Genomic DNA, 21,026 nt, shown 5'->3' with positions numbered 1-21,026 from the left:
TGTACAAACTTATAAAGCTAATAGTTTAAAAAAAATTCACAGACATTTTTTTTTGCATTTCAGAGCTTCAACTATAGTAATATTTTATTATTTATGACAAATTGAAGAAGGTCTTGAGCATAACTTATTGACTTCCCATTGATTTACATTTTTTTTGCAATAGTTCCTTCACGAACGAAACCCGAGCATAATCCATGCACTACTTGCACGTCCCAGCTCACTAAGCTCTGAGCACAACTGTTTTATACCACAGTACATATGAAATAATTTATCCTTAGTCAATGCTATATTATATGTTTGCTTGCCCTACCTTGTCTATGATTACTGCACCATAAACATTAGAAACAATGACAAATATTTAATGACAAATATTTAAGCCATGGAAAATTCATAATTTCACACACGTTGCAATCTTATTATACTAGAAATACCTTGAAATGCATGTTCAATGTCCTCCATTGTAGGCTCAAGCGTATTCCTTAGTAAGGTGTACATAGACATGACGATACCGGGTGTGCAGAAGCCACACTGAGATCCATGACATTTTGCAATTCTTTCCTACAAATATCGGAAAGCATTATATACTTTATTGCTAAAAAAATGCTAATCATCATCTGAGCCTTCAGTGAGTCTGCTGGTGGTTTGTATATATAGATATGCATATTTGCGTATTCGTGTGTATTTATGTGTTTATATGTGTATATGTCGGAAACATGTCGCCTATAGATGCTTGACACAGAGTTTCCACAAACCTTCAACTTGTAAAAAGAGCAATACCTGTGAGGCGCAATAAAGCGAAGCGCAATAAAATGAGGTATACCTGTACTCTGATTTTTAAATGAGCAGTAGATTATTTTTCAAAGTTACTTTCACTTTCTCTGCCCTTGTATCATGTGACAGCAATCAGCCAATCACAAAATAAAAAAGATTGTGCAAATTTTGATAATGGAAGTAGTTTGAAAAGATTTGAGGGTTTTTTTTTTAAATAGCACGCTCTGTCTGAATTGTGAAAATTGTCAAATTGTGGGTGTGAAAGAAATTTTCCAGCTTCTTTTAACTTTTTGAAACAAGACCTTTATTTCATCACTGCTTCAGGGACCAAAATACAGAAAAAGGACATCATTTGGTTTAAGGAACAACTAGAAGGCTTAGGCTAACAGTGGATTATGGACCATCAAGTAGTGGCAAAAGTTCCAAGAGGCTGGAAAATGTCTTTGATACATTGGACTCCATGTACGAAGCAGTTAGAGCTGCTCCGAAGCCCTTGTGGGGCAGGTTCGCATATGCAAGCCTGCTTAACGCAATGTAAGGAGCATCAGTCATTAGACCGCTGCTTCTTACACCATACGCCACCTCTGAGGTGGCAAGGGAAAATCACTGAGAGCTTGCTCGCTCTCGGTGATTGACAGCCCCTTCAGTCGCGTGATTGGTCGTGCAAATGAAGGGGCGGGCATTACCCACTGCAATGAGTGTGTAATGATACATACGGGACAGCGTATCAACAGATCCGCTGCCCGTATGTAGTGAAGGAGGATGGACAGCTTCGCAAGTTAGTACATGGAGCCCATTGACTGATAGAAGTGGCAGATCTGATATTCAATCTTAAATCGAGCTGGATAGGCTCCCTAGATGGAAACTTTATCTCAGTGGAGATTAATAAATGGTGACATATGATCATGTTGATTTGTTACAATTAAAGGGACATTAAACCCAAATTTTTTCTAACTTATTTCTATTATCTAATTTGCTTTATTCTCTTGATATTCTTTGCTGAAAAGCATATCTAGATAGACTCAGTAGCTGCTGTATTCTCTATCTGAATCATGAAAGAAAAAAAAATGGTTTAATGTCTCTTTAAGCTTGTAAATTTTAGAAATAGATACATTATTGATCTCAGAACTAAAAAAATAGCAATAATAGATAATGCCTCTATGGGAGTATGCCATTTCTGGGGAATAAAATGCTTTAAACATGATCGAATCAGAGGTAACATATGCAGTAGAGAGAGAGTTACCCTATAGTACACAGGTACTGTGTATAATTTTAAAAATGGTGGCTCACTGGCATCAAAAGAGTTAATTAAGAAGATGCTTATGCTTTGATATAGGGAGGAAAATTCCAGGGAGGGCGTTTTCTCCCTCTTGCCTCTCAGACTGGATACTTATGGTTGCTATTAAGTCATAAGGCAACAGCCTGTCCTGTGCATGGGAAGCCCTCAATACCAAAGGTTTTGGTAATCTCCTATATTTTCACCTACACAAAATGTTAAAATATTAGTAATCTCTGGTTCTCAAGAAACACAGAATCCGAAGAATGATAATATCAATTTGAAGCATATTACGTGATTGCATTCCTAATTCGTCCTAGTGTAAAACTTAGATGTTGCTTATATTAAAAGTAATTCAAACCAATTTTTTTTTCTTTCAATATTTAGATAGAGCAGCAATTTTAAATAACTTTCCAATTTACTTCTATTATCTAATTTGCTTCGTTCTCCTGCTATCAGATGTTGAAAGGAATACCTAGAGGGCTCAGTAGCAGCAAAGCACTACTGGGAGCTAGCTGCTGGTCGGTGGCTGCCCATATATGACTCTTGTTACTGTCTTACCTGTTGTATTCAGCTAGCTCCCAGTAGTGCATTGCTGCTCATTTAACAAAGGATACCAATAGAACTAAGCACATTTTATAATATAAGTAAGTTGTATGCTCCCTCGGACTCATGAAAGGAAAAGTTTGGGTTTTGTGAGTTTTTTAACAGTTTGAAATATGTATTGACAACGTTACCATCATAGCTTTTCTGTGTTTCTGCTTTTTTCATACTAAAATGGCCACTAAAGTCAAAATCAAAGTTTCAAAATTCAGATAAAACATGAAATTAAAAAAAATAAACTTAATATACTTCCATTATCAAAAAGTGTACATTTTTTATATGCAGACTTTCTGATGCTCCAGTTCCTACTGAGTATGTGCAAAAATACACAGTATACTGTAAATGTATATACATTTTGTGACTGGCTGATAGCTGTCACATGGCACGGGGGGATTTTACTGTTCACTTCAAATTCAAAGTAAGTGATATTGGGGCTAATTTATTAACGGTCTGTCCGACATGATCTGCTCAGCGGATCATGTCATAAAGACATTGCTGATTGCCGGCATTTAACATTGCACAAGCAGTTCTTGTGAACTGCTTGTGCAATGCCGCCCCCTGCAGATAGGGGGTGCCAATCAGCCAGATCGTATAGGATCGGGAGGATTGATGTCCGCAGCCTGGAGGCAGCGGACTAGTTACAGAGCAGCGGTTTTAAGACTGATGCTTCTTAACTGCTGTTTCCGGCGGGAAGGCTCACACGGAAATATGGCGATGAGGGGCCATTCGGCCCTTCATAATTCGGCCCCATTGTGTCTTTTATTGTGTATTTGTCAATTATTCAATTCTACTGTAGTAAGTGGTCCTTTAAATATTCATTGTGCAAAGTGTACTAATAATCACAATTTAAAGAATAAATGACTTGAACGTCAGGTAATGACTAGAAACAGTTTGGATTTATTTAAGCTGTAGCAGAGAATTGGTGCAATGATTCTAATGTCTGTGACATAGTCATGGGTTACATTTGTAAAAAGAACAGAGTGGGGTAAATGAGAAACAAGTTGTTCTTTATTTGAAACTTTAGAAAACAATGGTAATGTATTTGGGTGACTGCAGTGGCGTCACTAGGGGGGTGCGGGGGGAGACACTATAACTTACCGCGCCGGGTGACACCAACCCTAGTGACACCACTGGATGACTGTAGAAAGAGTTGGAGGACTGTTCATTTGCTGCTATTCATGTCAAATTTGACTTGATAGGTTCAACAAGTTTGTAAATAATTTTAGTCTGACTTTTCTTACATGGGAAAAACCATAGTTATTGCTTGAAAGGGCACAAATTGTTTAAGGGAGCACAAGAGTGGTGGGCGTAATCTTAAAGGGATGCTAAACCCAAATGTATTATTTCATGATTCAGATAGAGCATGTCATTTCAAGCAAGTTTCTAATTTACTCCTAGGGGTAGATTTAACAAGCAGTGAAAGCTGCTTTCTATGCCCATCATTTCTGGTCCGCCAGGAACGGAAGTTAAGAAGCAGCGTTCCTAAGACCACTGCTCCTTAACTTCTCCACCACTTTTTAGGTGGCGGAGTGAAATAATCCCAATCCGATACGATAGGGATGATTGACACCCCCTGCTAGTGGCTGATTGTCTGCCGGTGAGCAGGGGGTGGCATTGCACAAGCATTTCACTAGAATGCCTACAACGTATAGCGAATCATGTCCACTGGCCAATTAATAAATTGACCCTGTATTATCAAATTTTCTTCATTCTCTTGCTATGTTTATTTGAAAAAACAGGAATATAGCTTAAGAGCCTGCCCCTTTTTGGTTCAACACCTGGGTAGTGCTTGCTGATTCGTGGCTAAATGTAGCCACCAATCAGCAAGCTCTATCTAGGGTGCTGAACCAAAAATGGGCCTTAAGCTTACATTCCTGCTTAATCAAATAAAGATAGCAAGAGAACGGGAAAAAAATAATTATAGGAGTAAATTAGAAAGTTGCTTAAGATTGCATGCTCTATTTGAATCATGAAAGAAAAAATGTGCGTTTACTATCTCCTGCCTGCGCAAGAATGCGCAAGATTGGCTGCCTGCAAGCATTGGGCAGGGTTGCACATTTCTGTGAGTGTGTAATGATAAATGTGGGCAGCTTATTGCTGCCTGCAAGATGCAATGCCGGGCCGACAGGGGCGAAGATGTACTGGCGCATAGTTTCCTGTATTAGCAAATACTGGAGTGTATACTATGGGGTACATTTATCAAGCAACGGATGCTGCTTATTCCGCGCAAGCTCGCCAGAAACAGGATTTAAGAAGCTCACACTGCAACCATGCCAATCAGATACGATCTGGATGATTGACACCTCCTGCTAGCATATGGCCGCAATTGTGCAAGGGGCGGCATTGCACAAGCATTTCACAAGAAATGCTTGTGCAATGTTAAATGCTGACAGCGTATGCTGTGGGCATTTAGCAATGCAGGTCGGACATAATTCGTTTTAGCGAATCATGTCCACCCAGGGTATGATAATTCTACGTGAGAAAAAAAGGTTTAAGGGAAGGCGCTAGGAGCCAAAGATATCAACACTAATATCATATATCAAATAACAAATATTTATTAAAACAAAAAAGGATGATTCCAGTTTATAAAAGGGACGTCTCCCTGTAGCAATATGATTAAAAAAAAATATTTAAAACACAAAAAAGATTCCTAAAACAAAAGTGTAGATAGTGCTAAGCTGACATATTAATTATTCTAAAAATGATTCTCAAAAAATGATATATTACCACAAGGTACTAGCTTAGATTAATTGTTACAGATTGGACCTTACGATTGCAGACAAGTTCCAAAACTTGTTCTGCAAAAGCTGTTATGGATCTACTTACTTGGACAGGGTGAAGTCTTGTCTTTGTGCTTCCAATACCTTCAACAGTTGTCACTGCACAGTGGTGTAGAGAACATATTGGTGCCAAGCACGCATTAATAGAATAGTGTCTGATAGCATGTTAAAGAAACATAGCAATATTATTATAAATGAGGTAAAATGTTTTATAAAACTAAAAATCTGTTTAAAACTCATGTCATGGACTTCCACAATTGCTCTCTTGCATTTTGAGAAAACAGTTTTGTTGGCGTAAACGTATTATTTATTTACTGTGCTTATAAAGAGGTCAAAATCAATACTGATGTTGTTAAAGGGACACAACATTCAAAACAAAAATACTCTAATGTGTTAGAGTATTTTATTATTGCACTATTGCTTGTATTTAACTATGTGTTTATCCACTGCAAATGCACTTAAACACATGAAAAGTCAGCTCCAGTGCATCAATGCACTACTGCGAGCTAGCTGAAAATATATGGTGAGCCAATGACAAGAGACATATGTGCAGCCACCGATCACCAGCTAGCTCCCAGTACTACGTTGTTGCTCCTGAGCCCCCTTACATTTGCTTTTTTATAAAGGATAACAAGAGAATTAAATAACAGAAGTAAACTAAAATGTCTCTTACAAGTGCATGGTCTAGTTGAACTATGAAAGTTTAATATTGACTATCACATCCCTTTAAAGTGTCCAAATAATGCGTAAAAAGGATACACAATCTTCTTCTTGAATTGATTGAAATGAGAGATCATCACAGTGCAGGCTCCACAGCCACCCTCTCCGCATCCCAGCTTCGTTCCAGGTAATCCCACTGATTCATTGTAGGTTAGGGAAATAGTACATGCGCAATGAAGGTTACCATGTGATATAAACTCATTATACACTCAATACATTTTATAAGCATAGTATTGAGGTAATTCCCCGCCTCCCTCTAGTCATGGCTGCCGCCATATTGAAATCTTTATTTTGCCACACTCCAGTGCTGACCTGTTTGCAAATGTGCAATAACACTCCTTCAGATACCTGCAGTGTCATCTAGATTTCAAAATGGTAGCCCCCATAACACCCAAACACACCAGCACAGTAATGCAGGGAAAAAGTTCAATATGGCAGCACCCATAACACCCAAACACATCAGCACAGTAATGCAGGGAAAGAGTTCAATATGGCAGCCCCCATAACACCCAAACACACCAGCACAGTAATGCAGGGAAAGAGTTCAATATGGTAGCCCCCATAACACCCAAACACATCAGCACAGTAATGCAGGGAAAGAGTTCAATATGGCAGCACCCATAACACCCAAACACATCAGCACAGTAATGCAGGGAAAGAGTTCAATATGGCAGCCCCCATAACACCCAAACACATCAGCACAGTAATGCAGGGAAAGAGTTCAATATGGCAGCCCCCATAACACCCAAACACATCAGCACAGTAATGCAGGGAAAGAGTTCAATATGGCAGCACCCATAACACCCAAACACATCAGCACAGTAATGCAGTGAAAGAGTTCAATATGGCAGCACCCATAACACCCAAACACATCAGCACAGTAATGCAGGGAAAGAGTTCAATATGGCAGCCCCCATAACACCCAAACACATCAGCACAGTAATGCAGGGAAAGAGTTCAATATGGCAGCACCCATGAATAGAGAGAGGCGGAAATTGCCTCAATTCTGAACTTATAAAATGTATTTAGAGTTTAATGTTTCTTTAAAACCATTTCTCTGAAAGAATGCATTTGCCATTTAGAAATGTAACCCATTTTAAATTTACTGTATATATTTGTGTATTTGTCTATTTACTTATTTATTTTACTTGTCATTTTCATTTGTAAAGTGTGTATTTTCTACTATCCCTGAGAGGTGTACACTGAATCCTGTTAAAGGTACATTCTACTGTAAAAGAAAATGCTATTTATTTTTTTTTTTAACTAGAACATTTTATTTTAACCATCCCTTAAGAGTAGTTATAGTAGTTTCAGTATTATATATTTATATTAATTGTGTCTTCAGGGTGTTACAAACAACTTAAAAAATAAATCAAATGATTCAAAAGAATTTCAAAAGTACATAGAGAATGGCTAAATGCAAGAAAGTTGAGATCAAGCAAATATTATTTTCTTATTTTATTGTTTTAGTTGAAACTATTATGGGCTAGATTACAAGTGGCACAATATTTAGCGCATTCGCTTGCGTGCAAACACTGCCAGAAGTAAACTTTCTATTACAAGTTGAAAGTAAAATGTTTTCGTGCAAGCGAAAGCCAACGCCCTAACTTCTCCCTATAGACTTCAATGGAGAGCGCAAACTGAAAAAAAAAAAATCGTTCACGCGCTAATCTGACACCACATTAGATGAACTGTGCTCACCCAAAGGTAGTTATGAATATATATATATATATATATATATATATATATATATATATATATATATATATATATATGAAAAAATAAATAAATACAGGTATATACAGATATAGATAGAAATATATTTTTAAAAACACATAGAACATTTTCCACTACGTGAAGAACATTGGAATGTAAAATATTTACAATACATACACATATATATATTTCCATTCAAATACCGTGTCATATACCATACACGTTTTAACCCTTATAACATTTTTTTTTTATATATTTCTATGAATAATTTGTATCAGATGGTTTATATTTGAGTTTAACACTTTACCTTAATGTATTTATGTTGTGTTTGGTGCAACTTTTTATTTAGCCCTAACCTTTACAAAATGACTTCCGTCGTGCTAACTCGACGCATTTACTTTCAACTTGTAATACGCTCGCAAGTTAGTGCGACTGCGATAATTCAATATTGCCCTGCTCTAGCGTTAGCGTGCCACTTGTAATCTTGCCATATGCAACTTCCATTATTTGTTCAAATTTTTTTTAAAGGTATCTTGTAGTCTACTTGTTTTCTTTGTTCATATTTTTTAAAAAAAGTATTTAAAATGTATCTTTTATGAAAAATCATTGTTCCTGTCTTGAATAAACCAGCATTTATCTTGTGATACTTGCAAAGGTGTGTCACTGATCACTGGTCATGCATAGGTAGTGTTCCCTGTTACTCAATGATGATTAGTAGGAAGTACAAAATCAATAATGTAGTATTCCTTTTAATTAAAATTTAGACATCTTTTCACATATTTTCAATGAGTGCTGTTCCTTCATGTGTATGATAGAAATATTTTAGAACATCCCTTTAAAGGAAAACCGCCCTCAAGGACATGTGACCATTATGTTCATTAACAAATGTACTAAGCTGAGTGATAATAATTAAAAGAATTCTGTTAAAAAGAAACATTCATAGGCTTGAAAGCATATTTACTTGTGTGGGTTAATTTTAAAAATATTAACTGTTTAGGCTCTATGTTTGTGATGACTGATATATTTCTTTGTGAACTAAACGTTTTGCAGTGCTTTGACACAATACTGAGAAAAGCAAACAAAAATAAATGGGAAAATATAATTCTATTTCAGCCATGAAAAAATAACTATACAACTTAAAGTATTTTGTTTTTCTTTGTTACATCTAAGAAAGGATTTTTTTATACATTAATACTGTTGTGTTTTTAGAAAAAACATTCCTCAAAAGCCAGCGCCGCCGGTTTTTACGCAATTTTGCTATTACATATACGCCGCCGCATATAAATGCGACATGTATATTTCACCCGTTGTCCGCAATTTTTACTCCCATAAGCTAACATGGGATCGGGTCGCAAATCGGTATCCAATATTCAGCACAAGGACTTACGTGGCGAAAATGGAGAAATTTTACTCCATTTTCACCTCATCAAACAAGGCAGCCGCAGCAGGCCTTGCGCTGAGTATGGGAGCACCGTAACTCCAGTAACTGCCTGTAAAATATAAACTAACACCTAACGCATGCGCAATATCTATCTACCCGATTAAAAATGGCGTCCCTTGAATTCCTATTGGCTGATTTGTGCCTTCAAATTCAAATCAGCCAATAGGATGAGAGCTACTGAAATCCTCTTGGGTTTTCAAATCAGCCAATAGGATGAATGCTACTGAAATTCTATTGGCTGATTTGAATGGCCAATAGAATTTCAGTAGCTCTTATCCTATTGGCTGATTTGAACAGCCAATAGGATTTCAGTAGCTCTCATCCTTTTGGCTGATTTGAATTTGAAGGCTCAAATCAGCCAATAGGAATTCAAGGTTCAAGGGACGCCATTTTTAATCGCGTACCTTGAATTCCTATTCAGTGTACGGCGGGGATCGTATGAAGAGGATCCTCCACGCTCTGCGTTCGCCGGTCTTCAGTTCCAGGGTCGCCGGTCTTTAGTTCCAGGGTCGCTGGTCTTCAGCTCCGCGGTCATTGGTCTTCAGTTCCACCCTCCGCTCCGTGACGGCTGGTTCCTGGAAGAAGAAAGAAGAGGTCGCCGCTTGGAAGAAGACTTCAACACCTGGAACAGGACCTTCTCCGCCGGACTTCAGGACAGGTGAGTACCACTTGGGGGTTAGACCTAGGGTTTTTTAAGGGATTTTTGGGGGGTTTCTTTTATTTAGATTAGGGATGGGTTTTTCTTAAAAGGGCTCTTAATCTTAATGCCCTTTTAAGGGCAGCAAAAGAGCTAAATGCCCTTTTAAGGGCAATGCCCATACAAATGCCCTTTTCAGGGCAGCGGGTAGTTTAGGTTTTTTTAGTGTTAGGTGCTTTTATTTTGGGGGGTTTGGTGGGTGGGGGGGTTTGACTTTTAGGGGGGACTTAGACTTTTTTGTGTAAAAGAGTTGTTTATCTTGGGGCATTGCCCTGCAAAAAGCCCTTTTAAGCGCTATTGGTGGTTTATCATTAGATTAGGGGGGGGGGCTCGTTTTTATTTGGGGGGGGCTTTTTATTTTCGTAGGGATTAGGTATAATTATTTAATTATTTGCAACTCTCTTTTTTATTTTATGTTAAATGTAGCTTTATTATTTTCTGTAATTTTAGATTCATTTAGACTTTGTTTTTTTAATTTTTAAAGTAATGCTAGGTTTTTTAATTGTAATTTAGTTTTAGTTTAATGCATGTAATGGGGTTAGTTTAGGGGGTGTTAGGTTAGGGAGCTTAGTGTTTAACTCTGCGTTGTGGGTTATTGGCGGACTAGGGGTTAATAGATATATTATATTTCGTTGTGGGTTATTGGCGGATTAGGGGTTAATAGATAGATTAGATTGCGTTGTTGGTTATTGGTGGATATAGGGGTTAATATTTGTATTAGGTAGTTGCGATGTTGGGGTTGGCGGTTTAGGTGGTTAATATTTGTATTAGGTAGTTGCGATGTTGGGGTTGGCGGTTTTGGGGTTAATAATGGAATTATTAGTTGGGTTTGGTGGTGGATAGGGGTTTTATGTGGTTTGGGAGGCGTGTTAGACTTTACGGGGTATTTTTTAGATACTTTTTTTTTTAAGGCGCCGGCAGTTTCTAAAGTGCGGTAAGTCACTAGCGATTCCAGAAATTTGCATTTAAGCACATTTCTGGACATCGCTAGTTTATCCGACTTACGGTACTTTTTGAACTGCCGGCGCCATATATGTAATAGCCCGATGTGCGAGGTGAAATTACGGAAGGCGCGGGTTGCAGCGCTTGTGCTGAAGCCTGCGCCGTATATGTAATCACGCCCCTAGTGTTTTTTAAATGTCCCTTTAATTTTAAATATATAAAAAAACTCATTCCATGTCCAGGATTGGGTGGAATAGTGCAAAATTGGTGGCCTTGTGTTAGAATTTATATTTACAAATATTTCACTCTGAGAGGAGTCGATTGGATACATTTTCTGCGTAGGTAAGTCAACAAAGTCATTTTGGGATCCGCATTTTTCTCAATAACCTACAAAAAAATAAATAAAACATGAAAGTAGTCTGCAGAAAGCACATGCAATAACTTACTTATTAAAAACATAGAATGTGCCCATTGCTTACATGTGGTCAGAAGGAAGACATTTAAAGGGACAGTCAACATCAAAATTGTTATTGCTTAAAAAGATAGATAACGCCTTTACTGCCCATTCCCCAGCTTTGCACAAACAACATTGTTATATTAATATACTTTATAACATTAAAACCTCTGCATTTCTGCCTGTTTCTAAGCCACTACAGACAGCCTCTTATCACATGTTTTTTTTATTAGCTTTTCACAACAGGACAACACAACACTAATTGGCTAAAATGCAAGTCAATAGATAATAAATAAAAGTCATGTGATCAAGGGGCTGTCAGAAGAGAGTTAGATACAAGGTAATCACAGAGGTTAAAAGTATATTAATATAACAATATTGGCTGTGCAAAACTGAGGGATGGCTAATAAAGGGATTATCTATCTTTTTAAGCAATACAATTTTGGAGTTGACTGTCCCTTTAAGAAAAGTAAAAAAAACATATTAGCAAATTTACCTTTTTTTGCAGATCTGTACCCATTTCTGACCAGTTTTACATTTAAATAATGGTCTCAGGAGTCTGTCTTACATTTTAAAAATTTGCCCTGAGTAGAGGGGAGCGAAAATAATAACGAATTGTGTGTGAAGAATATGAGAGCTTGCGCTAGACATATTTATTTATTGACACTCTGTGTGTATTTACATAATTATATGTTATGATGTGGTGATTTGTCTCTTACAAATAGGGCACTAATTAATACTATTAAAGAGCATTTTATTTTTCAATAAAATCACATTTTTTGCTTTTAAGTTAACGGCTGTTTAAAAACATTCTGAGATGTAAATTAATGTAACACTGAGACCTTCATATAAAATTGTTCATCATACATAATAAAAATTGCAATAATACTTTATTTTTTTGTTCCCTTTTTCTGTAATCTAACGCTCAAGGTTGTGGGTTTCTTAAATTCCCACAAAAAGAGTAAGAGCACACTCCAGACTTTACCCTGCTGTATTCTATACAATCACTAAAGAAGCCCACTGATATCTGTCTTAAAGGATCACTCAATGCAGGAGAATTGCATAATCAGCAAGTGCATAATTAAAAGACAACAATGAAACACCTAGGGGTCAATTTATTAATGTGCGAGCGGACATAATACGATGTAGCGCATCATGTCCACTGCACATCGATAAATGCCTACAGTTTACGCTGTCAGCATTTATCATTGCACCAGCAGTTCTTGTGAATCGGCCGCTAGCAGGGGGTGTTAATCAACCCGATCATATTCGAGTATGGAGCTTGATAAATTGACCCCCTACTACTACTTTCTCCACTTTCCGGCCCCCTGTATCATGTGACAGACATCAGCCAATCACAGACTAGTATACGTATACTCTGTGATCTTGTGTACATTTTGTTCCCCAGAAAATGTGCGTATAAAAAGACTGTGCAAAATTTGATAATGGAAGTAAATTGGAAATTGTCTTTTAACATTGTGTGCTTTTTCTGAATCATAAAAGTTTATTTTGACTTGTTGCCCCTTTAAGCAGAGGAGATAAGGCCTATGATTGTCTATTTCAGTAGCAAGTACAGATTGTCTCCTCTGGTGGGGGAAATTTGTCCATTGAAAAACAGTTGCAGCAAACATGATGTTAATGAGTTCTCAAAGTTTTTACACTTGGCAGATGTTATTTTATCACAAGAAGATTGCACAAAAGTCTTGTAATTCTAGGTTATTATACATCCCTGTAATACATGCAGGCACATGAAGAAAGCTAAAGGATGAGTAAGCAAGATATTCAGTTTGATAGAGAGTGAGATAGTTAGGGGAAGGTTTTTGTGAAATCCAAGCACAGTGAGAAAGACTATACTGGAGAGATAGAGCTGCAGACAGACAAGCAAGAAAGCTATAGCTTTGTAAGATAAACCAGGGAACTGGCCAAGAGAGATCTAGGTATAGACATAGAATACAGCTAAGGAGCGAGAGTAGAGCGGCATCCAAAGACAGATAATACAACGGGGTAAACACATATAAGGATAGAAACAGATTTTAATGGCAGGTAAGAAACAATGGAGCCAATATTTACTTCCGAAGTGCAAGCTTAAAGGGCCATAATACCCAAATGTTTAAACACTTGAAAGTGCTGCAGCATAGCTGTAAAAAGCTGACTAGAAAATATCACCTGAACATCTTTATGTAAAAAAGGAAGATATTTTACCTCAAAAGTTCCTCAGTAGCCACATCCCATTGTAAAGGACTTCTAAGCAGCAAATCAGTATGTCTGTCCCGGGACAGCTAAGGGAGTGAGCTTTCATGCACACTCATCTTATTTCCCTATTCAGTTTAAGAAAGTTTACTATGAAATCTCATGAGAGTTAAGTCAAATCTCATGAGATCACAGTAAAAGAGTTCATGACCTCAGCACTGTTGATGCTGATTGGCTGCTGTTCAATTCTTCATTTTTTTTATTTTTTTTTTACCTGCAGCTGGGCAGCAGCTAAGTATAACTTTTTACACAGAACTTACTCTGCTGAGCTGAGGAGATTGTGAGGTAAAATATCTTCCTTTTTTTTACATAGAGATGCTCAGGTGATATTTTCCTGTCAGCTTTTTACAGTTATACTGCATCAGTTTCAAGTGATTTAGCATATGAGTATTATGTCCATTTAAAGGGATAGTAAACACCTGTTAATTACAAGACAGTTCTATCATCTTGCTAAAGCATAACATACCAGCTAAGTCTAAACATAAAAAAATAACCTCTTGTTTGCTGCAGTTATTTTTCAAGAGCTAAACTCCACCCTCCATCTTATTTGGAGACGTCAATCCGGGCTTAAGTCTGCAGACAACAAGGCTAGTTACAGTCATCATGCTGATTTAAAAATACATTGTTTGAAGCTATTGTCAATTTACACCCACTAGGTATGGATATGTAGCAGAGTTAGCTGTGACATGTCTGCAGTGTACATTTCAAGTTCTGAAAAATTTTAATTTTAATCAAAATAATAATAAAAGTATATTGCAAAGTTCTTTTTTTATACATAACTAAACATTTTATGTTTTACTATAAAGGTGTTTACCATCCCTTGAATCATTTTTCAAGCTAAGCATTTGTCTTTACCCTGTCTACTGGAAGATTACATTCCTTAATATGCTTTAAGGTTTGTGTTTTTATCTTATCTCGATATTAAAGGGATACGAAACCCAAAAACGTTCTTTTGTCATTCAGACAGAGCATGCAGTTTCCAAAAAAAGTTTCCAATTTATCTCTTCTATCAAATTTGCTTTGTTACTATGGTATTCTTTGCTAACGAGAAACCTAGGTAGGCATCTAGTGCGCTTGCAAATGGGTAACATTCTTGCAAAACTGCTGTCACATAGTGCTCCAGATGCACACTCATATGCTTATGTCCCTGCTTTTCAACAAAAGATACCAAGAGGGTATTTACATGTAGTTTAGATTTTTAGAGTAGAGAAAAACAAGGGGGAAAGAGACATTTTACCAGTTTCCCTGGCCGTATCTCTTTTTGCTGCTTTTGAGAGTCTCTTCTCTTCCTCGCTTTGTCTCAGTCTAATGGCCCAAATGATAGGATGTTTGTGTTTTCCAGTACATGAGTACTGGCAACGCTCACGTCTTATAACTTTATACAAGAATGGGATCGATCACAATTTATCAATTTGCTCCCGAGATGCATTTTTACTTTCTGCCCGAATTTTGTCTTCAAGTTTTTTGAGTGATCATAATGAATTGAATCTGTGCTTCAAAAGCAAAAGAAAAGCTCCTGAAAAGGCCTTTTAATGTGTTAACGACCTGTTTCGGGGATAGAAACTGGGAGGTCATCAGAAACTGACAGATACAATAGCCCTATCACACCTCTTAAAGGGGTGGTATACTGCAAAATTGTTTTCCCCTAAATGTGTTTCCAATTAGTTTTTATACAAAACATATGATAAATTTCTTCTTTAAGTTTCATTTTGTATATAAAAGCTGGTTTTGTTCTTTAACACCATAAACCATCAAAATGTTATCACTTTCTCTACACATAAATGCTTATCTCTGTTTGTATACCAAATCTCAATACTTAAAGGGACAGAATACACAAAAGATGTTATTGTTTAAAAAGATATATAATCCCTTTATTACCTATTCCCCAGTTTTGCATAACCAACACTGTTATATTTTTTTTATTTTATTTTTTTAAACCATTTTTATTGATGAAAATAAGTCAGTATACATTTAGTTTTAGGCAGATACAACTTGAACACGTTATCAAGTCATGTATACAAAAGTCAAACATATTATAGTGGAAAACATTTCTCTATATGACAATGCACAATATATTGATAACTGCATATGAGTATTACAAAAACTACTAAAGTACCAGGATACCGGCTCTGTCTCATGATATAAACATTTGTATATGCTATGTATAGTCTAGGTCTGGGATAACGTCGTATTCAAGTATTCCTCCCACAGAAAGTGTATGGAATGGTAATCATCTTGACGATGTATTTGTGTGTAGTGGTATTTTTATAGCTCTAGATTATGTGAGACTGTATGCCCCCAGACTTCTATTATGGGTAGATCAGTTTTTTTCCAACATAACGGGATTAATCTTTTGGCTGTGTTTACCATTATTGTTAAAAGTGCTAATCTTAACTTACATTTTATCATAGGGAAGTGATTGAAGAGCAAAACTTTGAACTCGAAGGGTATCGATACACTCAATACTCGCTCAACCTCTTTCCTAACTGCTTCCCAATAGTAGTTAGCTTTCGGGCACTGCCACCAAATGTGGAGTGGGGTTCCAACTTCCTGGCAACCCCTCCAGCATATTGCTGGGGTGTTAGGGAATAGCTGATGCAAACGTGAAGGTGTATAGTACCACCTGCACATGAGTTTGAGGTTCATTTCCAGAATGGAAATCGAGGAGGAAGATTTGCTCCTATATTTGAATATATCATACCATGTTTGCTCTGGTATCGGACTATCAAGTTCTTGTTCCCATTTGGCAACATAAGATGGTAGATTTTTATAGCTGGACAGTTGAAGTTGTTTATGCACTATGGAGAGTATGCCTTTATTTGGCAGTGGATTAATGCACAAATTTTCGAAAGGTGTTAAGGGACGAATAAAATGCGGCTTAGATGGGTGTATTGAGAGAAAGTGTGCTAACTGTGAGTATGTTAACCAATTTTGCAGTCTGGGTCCACACCTGGCAACAAGATCAGTTTGCGATTTAACCCTTCCATTCCCATACAAAGCATGGACCGGAAGGATATCATTGATAGTTACCAGTTGTGGCTCAAGTATGTTAATATTAAGTGGGGATGTTGCATTGCCCACTATCGGGGTCAGAGGGGATTGCACTGTAGAAATGCCTTTATGCTGTCGTATGATTTTGTCCCATATTTTATATGTTTCTCGGACTGAAAATGGGGTAGCATTTGAAAGCGCTCTCTGGTTGGGGATGAGCCAACAGTTCCCACATATATTATCATGGCCTATCAGATTGTTATCTAGATGGACCCATTCTTTATTTATAGCATGTTTGCACCAGTCTACCACCCTGGACATAAAAGTGGCAATTCTATAGAGTTCCAACACTGTTATATTAATACACTTTTTACCTGTGTGATTACCTTGTATCTAAGCTTCTGCGGACTGCCTCCTTATTCCAGCATTTGCAGGATTTGCATTTTAGCCAATCCGTGCCCTCTCATAAGTAACTACAAGCGCATGAGCACAATGTTATCTATATGTCACAAATGAACAAATCCCTCTAGCTGTGAAAAACTGTCAGAAAAGAGGCATTCAGAAAAGAGGCGGCCTTCAAGGGCTTAGAAATTAGCATATGAGCCTACTTCGGTTTAGCTTTCAACTAAGAATACCAAGGGAACAACGCAAATTTGATGATAAAAGTAAATTGAAAAGTTGTTTAAAATGACATGCCCTATCTGAATCATGAAAGTTTAATTTGGACTTTACCGTCCTTTTAAAGGAACAATTGGAAATTAATATGGTATTACTTATCTCACCTACCTCCCATTGGGAGTGTAATTTCTTCTGCTGGTTATGTTTACACAGCTTTTTTATAGCCCACACTTAAGTATATAAAGTTCTAGTGTAGGTGGGGATTGCACAGGCAAAATCAGCTATTTGAACTGCTGATTTAAAGGTAAAGAAGCTATTTGTGAACAATTTAATACACTCGAGCAGGTAAAATAGATAATTGGGAACAAATTAAAGAGAAGAACATTTTAGGGTAATTATCCCTTTAAAGGGACACTGAACCCATTTTTTTTCTTTTGTGATTCAGATAGAGAATGAAATTTTAAGCAACTTTCTTTTTTTTTATTTTTTTTTTTTTTTTATTGAGGTTATTTTCACATTACAGTACAACTGTGATACATCGAAATATGCATGAACACAACACATTATGCACATAAAAAGGAAAACACATAAGGTCTATTCTGTTTCATCACAGGATAATCCAATCAAATAAGAAATGAACATAACCTCTTTTTTTTTTTTTTTTTTTGTCTCAATATAGAACAAAATAAAGTGTAGAAATACAGGCATATGAAAATAGACTAAAGAGCAGTCTAAATTGTTGAAAATAATGCAAATATTAATATCTTAATATCCATCTTAAAACTGAACAATCTGTCAAGTGAGACCAACCAGAAAGTAGTTAGAGAGAAAAAGAAAAGGAGAGAGGGAAAGAAGAAAGAAAGAAAAAGAAAAAAAAAAAAAAAAAAAAAAAGGGGAAAGAAGAGGGGGTGGTGGGGAGGTGAGTGGGTAAAGGAGGGGGAAGGGGAAGGAGTTAGTTGGTGTGTGGGGCCTACCGCTATTGTTCTCGTTAGCCATCCTGTGGTAGAATTAGTTCAGGAGCTTCCCCCTTGCCCAGATTTCTGAATGCAAAAAAACTTTGTTACTTTAAGCAACTTTCTAATTTGCACCTATTACCAAGTTTTCTTCGTACTCTTGCTTTCTTTATTTGAAAAAAAAGGCATCTAAGCTATTTTTTTGTTCAGAACCATGGAAAGCACTTGTTTATTGGTGGGTGAATTTATCCACCAATTAGCAAGAACAACCCAGTTTGTTCACCAAAAATGGGCCGGCATCTAAACTTACATTCTTGCATTTCAAATAAAGATACCAAGAGAATGAAGACAATTTGATAGTAGGAGTCAATTAGAAAGTTGCTTAAAATTGCATGCTCTATCTGAATCACAAAAGAGAAAATTTGGGTTCAGTGTCCCTTTAAGGTTACAGTTAAGGGATTTTGAATGAACCCTTTTGTTCACTGTGGAAGGAAAATACTCATTTACAGGTGTGAGATTAACCTATTGCAATCCGTTTCCATCCTCACCACTGCTTAACCATTTGAATGCCATTTGTATTTTAGTAAGATGAGCGTACTAGGTGTGATTGCTAACCGCTATATTGTCACATTTGATATTGGACAAGTATTGTTTTTTACAATATCTTTATTGTTTGTAAATGCACTGTTTCTGAAATATATAAAACAAGAGCATTTTCTTTTTCCTCTTCTATGTCCCTATAACCTTACACTTCAGAAGGTAAAATGGGCAGACTTCATGGTTCTTACGTTTATTATCTAACATCAGCACCCATATTTCCATATTCACGTGAGATATTAAATAGAATATTATTGTCACCTAGAGGGCAAGACAAGTAATTTAGCAACACTGCTAACTGAACAAAACATTGTATACCATAATTATATATTAGCAAACTGCAAATAGGTAATGATTTCGCTGGATAAATGCCAGACCAGGGATATTCAACTCTATTTCTCAGAGTCTATTAAGAAATACTTTGCTTTAGTATAAGGATGCAAAGAGGTCTATACCAAAATCTGTTAAAGATAGGGCTTGACCAATCCTGTGAAACAGACAGTGACAACTCAAGCTTAACACATATGGTGAGCAAATGACAAGAGGCATATATGTGCTATCACCAGCTAATGAGCCTTACTAGGTATGCAACAAAGGATACCAAGGGAACAAAGCAAATTAATACAAAAGTTGTTTAAAATTTCTTGCTGTATCTGAATTATGAATGTTTAATTTTTGCTTTACTGTCTCTTTCAAGATACAGTAATATTAAGTTGGTTCCCAATTAATCATTTTTTATATTGATTTTTATTGTTGTAAAATACCACCTAAAAACTATACTCTTAGAGAGGTTGGCGCTCAACTCTAATAATTAACAATAATAACAATAATAACTCTAATAACACTCTATAATTATGCTGTGTTTTGCTTGACTTGACTTGGATTGCTTAGAGTAGTGCACAAAATCTTTTAAAGTTTGTTCTTATTGGTCACAATGAAATGAGATAAAGTAAACATACTCAATGGGGTTTTCAAATGGTTATCCTGTACTGTTCTTGGTTTCTATGACATTAAAACATTTATTTTGTATATAGTGCTGTTGCAATTTATTGTTTAATTGTCTTTATAATATGCATATTTACAATTTGACTGTAATGTTCCTTTAAAGCCATTCATCTTGGAAACTTTTTTTTTCTCTCAGAAGATATTTGCTTGTCTTAGAAAGATGCTGCTTTTTGTTCAGTAAAAATATTTAGAAATTAATTGTATAAAAATCCTATGCAGATTGTTTATATAATGAATAGTCCAATCTCACCTACAATAATCTTAAAACCCTATTCGCTTTGTAGTTTCATGCCAAATGTTGACAGTATCAAACTCATATCCAAATTTCAATTGGTTTGCACCAGGTAAACATTTCAGTTTTGGACCATTATTCCTGAGTTGGGGAATTAAGATAAATTAACTGAAAGTGAGCAACATGAGAGATGAATGAGAATTGAGTTAGATATAAGGAATGAGAGACGTGAGAGATTAGAGATAGAGAAATATACAATATGTTAGTACACTTTTTAAGATGACCATGGAATTAACTGCAAGTTTCTGAAAACCAATTTAATAATAGTCTGCAAGTAAAAAAATATATATATTTATTATGTTAAATAAAGATATATATTTCTGTAAACTTTTTAGTAAATTTTTACATTTACAATGTGTGTGTGAGTGTGTGTGTGTATGTATGTGCGTAAGTTTGTGTATGTGTGTTTATGTATGTGTATGTGTGTATGTTTGTGCATGTGTATGTAGGTGTGAGTATATATGTGTGTGTAGGTGTGTGTGTATGTATGTGTGTGTGTATTTGTGTATGTGTGTGTGTATTTGTGTGTGTGTGTGTGTGTATGTGTATATGTGTATATGTATGTAAATGTGTGTGTGTGAATGTGTGTGTGTGTGTATGTGTGTGAATGTGTGTATGTGTGTGTGTGTGTGTGTATGTGTGTGTGTGTGTGTGTGTGTGTGTGTATGTGTGTGTGTGTGTGTGTGTGTGTGTGTATGTGAATGTGTGTGTGTGTGAGAAACTATACAACAAAAGTACATATAAAAGTAATTGAGATTTGAAGTATGATTATGCTCCAGATAAAAATCTAGGTAGGGCAAGCAATCATATAATATAGGCAAAGGCTAAGGATAAATTATTTCATATGTACTACTGTTGTATAAAACAGCTCTGCTCAGAGCTTAGTGAGCTGGGACGTACAAGTCGTACATGGATTATGC

General features: G+C 36.3%; 1 protein-coding gene across 1 annotated transcript in view; it reads right to left on the bottom strand.

Moving 5' to 3' along the window:
* Positions 1-21,026, bottom strand: part of XDH (xanthine dehydrogenase) — a 198,541-nt gene that overhangs the window by 176,366 nt on the left and 1,149 nt on the right. Inside the window, exons 2-5 of the mRNA XM_053712630.1 lie at positions 11,276-11,333; positions 6,190-6,286; positions 5,477-5,585; positions 432-558 (exon numbers count right to left, since the gene is read on the bottom strand). Coding sequence (XP_053568605.1) covers positions 432-558; positions 5,477-5,585; positions 6,190-6,286; positions 11,276-11,333 — 391 coding nt within the window. The remainder of the gene's footprint in view (positions 1-431; positions 559-5,476; positions 5,586-6,189; positions 6,287-11,275; positions 11,334-21,026) is intronic.

This window comes from Bombina bombina, chromosome 4 (genome assembly GCF_027579735.1).
Source record: "Bombina bombina isolate aBomBom1 chromosome 4, aBomBom1.pri, whole genome shotgun sequence".
NCBI lineage: Eukaryota > Metazoa > Chordata > Amphibia > Anura > Bombinatoridae > Bombina > Bombina bombina.
The sequence above is the reverse complement of the archived record's forward strand: the minus strand, read 5'-3'. Positions and strand labels throughout refer to the sequence as shown.